Source organism: Athene cunicularia (assembly GCF_003259725.1).
Source record: "Athene cunicularia isolate RWA chromosome 20 unlocalized genomic scaffold, athCun1 chr20_part2, whole genome shotgun sequence".
Classification (NCBI taxonomy): Eukaryota; Metazoa; Chordata; class Aves; order Strigiformes; family Strigidae; genus Athene; species Athene cunicularia.
The window spans coordinates 956000-967070 of NW_020799126.1; the positions used below are offsets into that span (position 1 = coordinate 956000).

Below are 11071 nucleotides of genomic sequence, written 5' to 3' on the forward strand. Positions count from 1 at the left end.
CTGGGCTCAGCGGGGCCGCCTCAGCCCCGGGCCGGACCCCCGGAGCCCCGCGGCGCGGGTCCGGGGGGAGAAGCTTCTCGGTAAAATCCTTTTCCTTTTTCTCCCGTGCCCGGCAGGCAAGGCCATGGTCTGCTTCGGGGACATGTTCATCGAGCTCCCGCACGCGCGGACCAGGGAGATGCTGCGCCAGGGTAAGACCAGGGCCCCGCGCTGGGCGTTTGCTGCTCCGCTTGTTCCAAACTTGGAACTAGAACAAGACCAGGGGCTGAGTCGCCGAGTTAAGAGCGGTGTGATCAAAAGAAGGAACCAGGGAGTGAGTTCTTCCAACTTTGTCTAAACAATGGGTGTCCGAGTAACGCTAAAACGACGGATCAGAGGGGATCATCCTGCCCCGAGAGGTGCCGAGATGGAGGATTGTCCCGGAAAAAAAACGGCAGGAACTGGGGAAAAGATGGAGGCGGTGTGGAGGGGAGGCTGCGGCCACCGGCTCGTTTTTAAGGCCAAGAAAACGTGCCCTCCCCGCCCCGGCCTTGAGTTTGCGCAGAAGAATTAAAAGACGCTGTAATTAAGTCGAGCTGATTTGTTAACCAGCGAGGGACGAAGCGCGAAACCAACCCCCGGGCACTGCAGTAAACGCGTCTTTGTGTGCTCTGAGGTGTATAAATGCACTGAAGGTCTCTTTGGGGGTGCTGGCTGGGTGCAGTTACCACCAGCACCCCGCTCTGTGCGGGTGTGGGATTAAATCCCTCGGGGTGGGTGTTGGTGTGTCACGCACCAGGTACCGACCCCCCTCGAGGGACAACACCTGGGAATTCCAAACGCCCCAAACCTCCCGAGAGCGGTCACAGGCGGGTCGTGGCCGTCGCAGGGCCCCGGGAGGCGCGTTCAGGCACGGAGCAGCGCGGGGCTCAGCCCCCTGGGCAGGGTGGGACCCCGGGGCAGAGCCTGGGGCTGGGTTTCCCCATCCCTGAGCATCCTGCCTGTGCCCCAGGGCCCACAGTCCTCCTCACTCCTGTCCCGCTTGTCTCAGACCAGGAACATCTGGATGAGGAGATAAACAACCTCCGGAAGGAGCTGCGCGTGAAGGTCAACCGCCTCTTCGAAGCTCAAGGTAAAGGCTCCTGTTCTGGAACCGTCCTGATCTCTGGGAGCAGACGTCGTGTGTCGGGAGGGTCCAGAAACTCCTGAGCTCTGCGTGTTCCTGCAGCTGCCTTCCCACAGACTTGGCAATTCCTTCCCTGCTCCAGGGAATCGCATGGCTCCTGGTGCGGAGCTGTCACCCACCAACACGCTAAACAGGCCCCAACATCACACCGGGGTGACCCCACGTCAGCTTCCCTGCCCTCCCCACAGCCCCTCTAGAGTTTAATGTGGACTGCTTCACTTACAGCAAAATCCTGATTTTTTTCCTTATATTATCTCAGGTAAAGCTGAGCTGAAAGGATTTAACCTGAACCCCATGACCTCGGAGGAAATGAAGCTCATCAATCGCATCCTGGAGGGCTGAGGTGGCCGTGCCATTGTCACAGCACGCGTTTGGGCTGTCATCCGTGGAGCTCGTGCTGCAATAACTGCGGCCTTCGGGGGTTGTGGGAGGAGATTGGCCTGCCCTGGCCGAGGTCCCTGGGAAGCATTCGGCTCCTCAGCTATGCCGCTGCCATTCCCTTGGATCACGAACCCTTCCCTGCTCCTTGCTGCAGCCCGGAGGGCTGGGACACGGCTGGGGTGGAAGTGGGATTATTAAAATCAAAGCAGCAAGGCATTCCTAACTCCGTGTGGACGTTCCTTGTTGGGTTTTCACACGAGTGCTTCTGGAGTTTGGCTTCAGAGCTGGTTCATTGTCACGTCGAGAACAGGAGTAGGAGGCGTTGGGAATCCACGGCGTGCCCGAAGCACAGAAGCGCAGTTGTGAGCGCCCGTGGTATTAAAACAAAGCCAAGCTCTACATCTGAGGCACGTCAGGAATCTCTTTAGAGATGTGTAGGGAGGGACAGGAGGAGGCAGCATCCTTTTAGTCTCGCTGGGAAAAAATGTTCTGCTGTTAAGTTGGAAGGCAAGAGACCACAGAAATGAGGGTTTCAAAACGAAATGAAGGGCTGAAATATATGTATATTTAAAAAAGCAGCCTGAAGAGGGCTGGGCAGGAATAGTCACCCAGCCTCTCTTGTAGTAAAAGGACAATTGATTTAACCAGTAGTAGTTCCCTCAAAGGTTTTAAAATGTATTGTCTTTCACACCACCTCCTTTAGTCTGAACTTGTTACCCCAGCACAACTTGGTTAAGACCTTAAAATTTTTTAAAATTAATTGTAATTAATAATGGACTGTAGTAGTTTGATTTTTTTCCTGTGTACAGGAAAGCGGGTCCTGCCAAGCCCTTTCTTTTTTGAACTTCTGCAGAGAGATTTCTGGATTGAATTTTAAGACTTTAAAGGTGGTGGTTGTCCTCGTTTCTGTGGCTCTCGGGGTAGCTCACCCGTCCTGTCAAACCTCGCAGGCCTGACGCAGAGCTGGGCCCGATCCCTTGCTCTCTTCCCTTCTGCACAGCCCGGCAGATCGTTAAACCCAGCACCTGCGTTTTCCTGGCCCCCTGACCACCTCCCGGCCTAACAGGGCCAAGGCGCCTCCTCCAGGCAGCCCAGCACTGCCCCGTCTGGTTCCACACACACTTCCAATTATGCAGAGTTCCAAAACCGCCCCGTTTCAGACTCCTTAAAACTGAGACGGCTTTTTAGATTTAAAGAAACCACAACTACCATTGCTTGATCTAAGTTTTAAAATTCTGTAGCTAACGCCATGTACCCTAAATGTACAACTGCAAGAAGCGAGGCTGTCCACTTCAGGCTTAAGTTTCAGATACACAAATAACATGGACTTACTACCCGAACTGTCTCGCCTGCAGCTTTTCCAGAAAACTGCATCTCCCCTGGAAGCGAGCGGCAGCATCGGTGCCAACCCCCCCGCCAGAGCTCTTACACAACCCCTGCAGTACAGCCACTCGCCGGCTCCGTACCGTGATGGTGAGGTTATTTTTACAGTATCATGGCAACAGGTTTTCTGCTCTGACACGTTTCCATAGTAGTAGCAGGAGGAGGATCAGGTGCCTGCCCTTCCCTAAAAGCTTTGTTTTGCCCCTTTGTTTTCTTACATGGTAGAGTGCTGGCAGGGCAGAGGGACAGCCCAGAAGCCAGCACCCCCTGTGCCCCCTGTCACCATCACACAATTATCTCGTCACTGCAGCTTCCAGGCTGGGCAGCCTTCTGAAGAAGGAAGGCCAGCGCCTTGTGCTGGTCACCAGTGTCCAGAGAGAAGTGGGAACTGCTGCTGCCCGCTATGAGGAAGAGAGAGTGAACTTCATCCATGGTGACCTCTCCCATCCCAAGCTTGGGATCAGCATTACACTTGCTGCTGTGCAGGAAGGTTCCCGAAAAGCTGCTTCAGTTTATTCCTCTCGTTGTAGCAGCCTGCACTGAAGATGTTCACAGAGGAGTTATACATCCCCTTCCTGTAGAGAGAATGTAATTCCCACTTTCAGGTGAAGCTGCACTTGCATTTTGTTAGAAACTACAGCCAGAGACAGCTGCAGGCACACCGAGCTGCAAACTGCAAAATAAAGTTATGATACACGTCAGCCTCGGGGAACTGTGACTTCAGAATCCGAGAGCTACTTCCCAACAGTAGCGTACACAGCTTCAGGGAAGTGCCCAGCAAACGGTCACCACAGTGACTGCAGAGCTGGTCTTGCAGCAAAACTGGCCTGTGAAGAACTCTGCTGTGACTTAACGCTTGGAAAAGGGGACTACGAACAAAACTGTTCCCACTACATTGACCAGACCAAGCCTGGTCGCTTCCACCCGCTTCTGGAAAGCATTTGCTCCTTTTATTCTCTTCATCCCATACGAGCTCACAGGCCCGATCTCGTTCTCTTGTTCTGGAGTGAAAGGCGTGTGCTCTCCCCTTGCTGACGTGCAGGTGGCTTGTGGAGGCGAGCAGGGCACCCTGCCAGCCTGGATGAGGACGCACCCACACGTGTGTTCTCCCCAAAGTTCTCGCTCACCCGAGTGCCCTGGTGTCCCCTCCGCCAACGGGCCCGTCGCTCCGTATCAGCTCAGAGCCTCCAACACGCCTCCTTCCCGTCAGCCTACAACATCAAACACACGTCCTGGAGTACCCAAGCGATGACAATTATCTGCCTGCGCACAGGAATAAACTCCCAGACAATCAGAGACAAAGCTGGACAGCTGAAAGCAGTGGACATCTTCCTACTGTTAGCACCTGAGGTTAGCACAGGCGTAAAGTCGGTCACAAAACGCCACAGGATGAGCTGCTGGGGACAGAGCCCCAGACGTGGCGAGGGCAGGAGGCACAATGCAGAAAGGCTCTCAGGGAGAGCTTGGGTGCAAGTCCCAGCTCTGACACGGACTCCGTTCCCTTTGCAGCCCCGTGCCGCTTGGCATTCCCGCTCTGGAGTGGCAGTGTGCTTGCTTACTTTGCTCTGTTTCTGGAAATTCATCATTTCACCGCTGTAAGGGTTAGAATATCACGATCAGTTGCCAGGAAAGACACGGAACCAGAGCATCCATTCCAGACATTTTTAAAAAAACCCCTAGAAGGTAATAACCATCTTTGCCTGCCTGCTCTCCCCGTCCACAGTATGAAATATGGCTTTGAGAGGATGACACTTGAGTTCACGCTCTTCCGGGCTACTGGCAGTGCGGGAAGGTGAAGCATCCATAATACCTCCAGAAGCCAGCTGAGGAGATCCGATGACACTAAATTAGGGAGAAACAGGCAGTTTTGCCAACGGTTCGTCTAAGAGAAAGGCCTCTCCACAAAATCATTACCCTGCTAGCAGGCAGGAGTATGTGTGAAGCAATAGGAAATCCAACCCTAAATCTCTTTCCCATGCGCCGAGCCAAAGAACATTCTGAGCTTATTGCAAAGTTTCTATTCCTGTTCTCGATGGTACTAACGCAAAAAAAAAAAAAAATCCCTCTAGCTTCCAGCAAGACATACAAGTGAAAACCAAAGTCTAGCCGAAGCCGTAAGTGCCGAGGAGAATTCGCAGAAGGAGCATTAACCCCTTTTTAGTGGCGGAATGTGGGTGTCTCCCGGGAACAGCTTCCGAGCACGGCGGCGTTCAAAGAGCTCCGAGAGCCCCCGAGCACCCTGACGACCGCGAGGACTTTCACTCCGACTCATCCATTTCCCGAGCAGCTGAAGTAACTCCAGCTCTTTAGGTGCGGGCTGCCTAAGCAGGATTTTGGTTTGAGGCGACGAACAAGAGTAGATTGTGCAAATTAGAGCTACCCAGGCTCACAGCTGAGCTGCATTTATTCGCTCACTAGAAATAAAGCTGTCCCCAGTGGCACCACGTGAAATACGGGATGAAGCTGGCAGGACACGGGGCTGCAGCAGGTACACCAGCCACCACGTCTCGTTAGAGGGAAGAGTTGAAATAAATTAGGGAAGACATTTCGTAGGAGAGACTGTCAACATAAATCATACCTAAGGGAAATTTCCTTACCTATGGTACCGCTGGCACTTTACATGATTAAGGCTGAAAGAATAATAATCCTATTTGCTTGTCATTTCTGAAGTACTGTTTGCTGTTTCGGGTTTTCTCAGCTCCTGTAATGACAAGCCAGTTGCGCTCTCGGGTTCCTGCTGTTGCAATACTTGGGTTGCATATGGAGCAGATAAAATTCTGAGAATTTCAGCTCAACTTTAATAGTACATATTTCTCACTTAGCCAGTGAGAAAACCTGTATTTAAAAAAAAAAAAAAAACAAAAACAACAAAACCCTCTAGGGTCAAATTACATTTTTAAAGGGGTTTTTGTTGCTGTTTTGTTTTAAATACCCTCGACTCCTGTGGAGTCCTTTTCCCCACAATTAGCAGAGCCCTTCCAGCTGGGGGCTGCCTTTTAGCCACGGGTTGTGTTTAGTGCTGGCAGCCCAGTGGCACTGGCCGGAGGTTTATCGGTGCTGATGGGGCACTGCCGTAAGGTATACGGGCAGAAGAGAGGATAGGAACCCTCCATTTCTGGCAAGTGCTGTGATACTTGTGTGACATGCTGATACTTGAGGGGAACATATTCCAGAAATAGCCAAATTGGCAGGGTTTCACAACGCAGGGCTAGAGATCCTGCAGGCAAAGTTGCAGAGTGCTGCACCCAGCTAATAAACCCTGATACTCGGAGCAGCAGCAGCTGTAGCCTTCCAGATGGCAGCTCCCTTCATGTAAAACCCTTCAAGCCTCTCTACACCTCGCAGGAGCATGTTGCTCCCTCTCAGCCAGCCTGCAAGCACCTACCTACAGGATGCAGAAGCATCACGAGAGACCCCAGTGCCGGGGAGAGCAGCTGGCCTGATGCGTCAGGATGTCAGAGCTGTGGAGCCCAAAGCAGCGGCTGCTGCTGCTCGTCACCTCCTGAACGCTCCGGAGGCTGCGGATGAAAGTGTCTGTATCCGCAAAGAGAACTTCCACCGACCCTGCCCAGCGGCTCAGTCACCCCCCCGCAGCCCTCAGGCACCCAAACACAATGATAGGGAGCCGTTCCCAACAGATGACCACACCGATACCCACGTCATTTTTCTCAGTCATCACCCTACAGTCTCCACAGCCCAGCAAGAATTCTTTGTGAAAAGCCAGAGCCCAGAAGGCAGCGGCCACCTGGCCCACAACGCAGCTGAACTCCTCAGGCTTGACAACTGTATGGCTGCGGGGAAAAACAGTCCCCAGGTCCCCATCGGAAGCTCCCCAACAGCAATCAACATCTTCCCTTCTATCAGGGTACTGCAAAGACCCTCCTTTCCCTCCAGACATGGGAGATTTATAAAAGGGAGCAGCCCATAAAATGGAAAGTTCAGCACCATCCTCCATCACTCTCAAACATTGACACTCATCTCAGATTCATGAGGAATCTGACATTCCATCTGTACTTTTTTTTTTTTCCCCTCCCTCTCTTTCTCTCAGCTGCCACCTCTTGAGAGAGGAAGCTTAACAGTGACAGTTGTGTGCAGCAACATCAACCTTGCTGTACCACTGAGGTCTTAGAGGCGCAGGGCTAAGCTCTAAGATGTCTCCGTCTCAGAGGAGCGCTAACCAGAAAGTTGTCAGGTTTAAAGTCAAAAAGATCAGCCTTATAGATGCGCAGACAGCTGCAAAGCAGCATTAAATCAGAACACCTGCCCAGGCTCTCTCCTAAAGCTGCTCTCAATGAAATCACGGTTATGGGTGTCGGGGGACACGGCAGCACGCGGCGTGGCTGCGGGCGGGGGGGGGGCAGCCTGCCTGCACCTGCCAGATGCCCCAACGGCAGGCAGCAGGGGAACTGCCTGCAGGCAGCACAAACCTCCCACCTTCCCGGCACTGTCAGAACATCTGGAATGAGGTAGAGATAAGGATCAGACAGATAAATACAGAACTCTGCTCTAAACAGTCCTCTTCTGCCCCAGTGCCCGTTAATTATCTTCCCTGTCTGTAATCAGAAGCTTCAACCACCTGAGCTTAACTCCAGCACCACACGATGGTGTCTTACTAAACATGGCAGGAAAAAACAAAGATCAGAAGTAATTGAGAGGGGCATCTAGAAAATGAGAGTGCCAGCCCCGAGCTAGAACTGCAGCTCACGGCTGGCACGCAGCTCGTGGTGTCACCACGTCTGCAAACCTCAGCACGCCCCGACCCGAGGCACGTCCGTACCCCGCTCTGGAAGGGCTGTTGATCATGCGGAGCAAGCACGAACTCTGCTGAACTTTGGTAGAGAGAAGTGATGGATTTTCCCATCTCCTCAGCCATCAAACTGAGCTGGGATAGCTTTCATCTGATTAACACATCATCCCAAAAGGTATCAAAGTCAATACAGCAGCAAGCGTGACGGAGGAAATCAGGTCATTCTCTCCCATGAACCCCCCTGTCCTTACGCTCTGTGAAGCTGAGGAAGGCAGGCAGCCAAAGCTCAACCACAAACAATAAAACCAGGACTGACATTTCAGCTTCAGTCCTAGCTGATTTGTCAAACTGACATTTCCAGTGACCTGGTGACCCCCGTTTTCCAGTGACAGAAGACTGGGGAGAGGCCGGGTGCGAGCGGCAGTGACAGGCCAGCCGGACCCTCGGGTGTTTGCAGGAGTCAGAAGTGACAAGGTTGGTCTGATGCGTCTGACCCCAGGCACACGCAGGCAGGGAACAGTGATCATCTCTGCTATTCAGAGTAAATCACTATTAGGAAAATGAGCAAATCCACCTCTGCATAACCAGGCCTTCAGCGGGACGTACTGGGAGGAGAGGAAAGGAGCAACCGGCGTTAAGGCAGGGAAATCCTCCTCGGGTGTAATAACAGGGTCTTGCGCTTACATACACTCTCAAGTCAGCTTTCAACCAAAAAACGCAGAAAAATGTATCATATAACCCAGGTGCTGATCCTGCTGCCTAGTGTTGGACGTACCTAAGGTCAGAGGTTTACACATAACTATGCACACAAAGTGTGGGAAGTCAGATCCCAGATAAAGTATCCGACCAGTTGGGAAAAGCCACGGTGAGAAACTTTGCTGTTGCCCTGGGGAATGGCGAGGGGGTATTGCAGGAGACAGGCACAGGAGAACAGAACAAGTCACCGGCAGGAGGAGGGGACGAAATAAGAGCAAGAAACCGAAAATGCTTGTTGGGTGTTCCCTGAGGAGACAGAGTCCTTCTCACCTTCTTCAATCAAGGATATCCTTCAGTTTTCAGAAGAGGAAAATTCCTTCACCTCGTGATCTGCCAACCTACAGATGGAAGAGCAGAGTTACAGGCTTTAACATTTGCACTTCCCGTGGTTGCCCAGAATGTCAGTGCGGAAGCCCTGCATAACCCAGTTCATCTGTTTGTGTGCAACCGGTTATTTAAGGTTGGGGGGGGACACCCAACAACAGCTCTGCAGTGCAAAACGCTCAGATTTGTAAGTGTGAGGAGGATTCCTGGAGGAAAAGGGCAGAGCAGGCAGCCAGCCTACAGGGAAGTTCCACAGGAATAAACAAACTCTGTCACATGCTTGCAGAAACATAAGTAACACAACATATGCTGTCGGGAATTTTGTTAAGGCACATTTTAAATTTGTGTATGTTACGGAAGAACTTAATTAAACCAGAAAGTCATGAGAGATGTCAGAGAACTATGGCAAGCAAGAGCAGAAAAATCCTGAAGACAGCCCAGGCTGCGTGATGTATTGAAAGCGGGCGAGGAGTGGCCCAGAGGAGCCACCCGAGGAGCGCCCCAGGGAGGTCCTGCAGCCACCGGGCGCATCCTGACCGACCACCTCCTCGTGTGGGAGGCAGCGACCTGAGACATCACCACGCGGAGCACAGACTGACACAGGGAGTAACATGGAGTTTATTTTTACTTGTCTGCGAGTTCTGGGGTCAGCCACAAACTATTTCATTTAAGTTGTTGGTATAATTTCAGTAATCGCAGGCTTTTTGTATACCCTTGTTTACTGTCCTCTGGTTATTTACCACGTTAATTGAGGTTGTGGGCATAAAAGCAGCTTAATAGAAGGCTTTTTGTTGCCAATTAACACGTTCCCATTTGTAGAGTTAGATAATCACTAGCTGCTATCCTCCTGGCTGTAATTCGCGTTAGTTTGCATAATTACCTCCCATGCACTTCTCACGAGTGTGCCCTTACCCGTGGGCCTGACTCGCAGGGTGGGGCGAATCCTCCCCGCGGCTGCTCGCTCCCAGGTCTCACAGATGGGTGTATTTTTAATTATGCACCGCAGCGCGATACTCATGATGTTAGATGGCTTGAATCATCTGGCAGAAGCGAGGTGTTTCTCAGCGCCACATTGTATTGTTTTAATTTCTAAAGGAAACACAGCTTTTCCTTGTCGGTTGGCTGGGCTCACACCAGCTGACACCTAACATAGTCGGATTTCCCTCAAACCAAGCAGATGTTTTCCTAGCTCCTTCTTCAGGGGCTGCCCTAGAACGCTGCTTCACCAGACGCCCGATTAGACAGCTGCCCTGCACCCCCCTTCTGGCACACCTGCAGCCAAACCAAAAGATTTCGGAGCATGAACTCGGCCGTAACCCCACAGCGAGCCCCCCGGGCGCGCAGTCTGTTCCTCCACACAAGAGCTCTGCACTTTATACCTTCACCACTGAGTTAACTTTGGCTCTGTAAAGAAACCGAGCTTTCTCTCGACTGATGAAATAAATTGTGACACAAGAAGAAGTGTTTTGGTGGTATGTGTTGACCAGGAAACTGGCCAGGAGCACTCCTGCTCCCGCCACCTTGCTCTGCCCAGGTCTTCCTGTGGATTTCCTGCATATTTTCCTCTCCCTCCGCAGAACGAAGGCATCCATTCATCTCCGTCTCGCTCTCCCGGGGAGACCACATACTTACCGGTTTCATAATCCGAGCAGTGCCAGAATTCTTGCGAAATTCTTCCACAAACAAATGGCACTCTGAAAGCATTCTGAAGGTCTCTGGAATAAAGGCACATGTTGTCGCCTCAAACCTCCCTGCTTCTCTTTCTAACTGCTTCCGAAAACTCTTCGGATTCCTCACTAGGCAGTTCTTCTGACTCAGCTGGGTAGAAAGAGAAATAGAAGGCTCAGCACAACAAATGCTCCCACCGCCTGACTCACTTTAGTTGCTCTTGAGAAGTTTCTGGGGATCAACTGCACCACATACTCCCAGAAAAAATAAACCAAAACACCACAGAAACCACTGAGAATTGGTTTTTCTTTGTGGAAGCAGGCCTGATTTCGATTTTTGCCTATCTCTGCAGGAACCCAGGAAGCTGGCACAGAGCAAACCCACGTTCCACCACGCCTGCTGCAGCCAGCGCTGCCCACCCCAACCCAGCGGGCAGCGGCACCCCGGGCCGCCGCAGGCTACAGCCCCGCGCCCCAACCCCCCGGGCTGGCGAGGGCTCAGAGCGGGGACACAAACCCCGGAGAGAGCAAGGCAGCAAGAGTTTTACCTGTCGCAGCTAAACCTGCCCACGGATACAAAGGGGACCCCGAAACGCAGCCCCCTCTGGAGGCGCGGCTGCCACGCACCCCCCCCGGCGGCTCTAGGGC

At 52.4% G+C, this 11071-nt stretch overlaps 1 protein-coding gene across 1 annotated transcript; it reads left to right on the forward strand.

Moving 5' to 3' along the window:
* Nucleotides 1-4: 4 nt before the first annotated feature.
* On the forward strand, nt 5-1769 carry PDRG1 (p53 and DNA damage regulated 1; the record flags this gene model as incomplete). Its single annotated transcript, XM_026862367.1, has 3 exons — nt 5-191; nt 1031-1111; nt 1425-1769. Coding segments are annotated over 3 exons (351 nt in total), but the record flags the coding sequence as incomplete, so codon positions are not given.
* Nucleotides 1770-11071: the final 9302 nt, after the last annotated feature.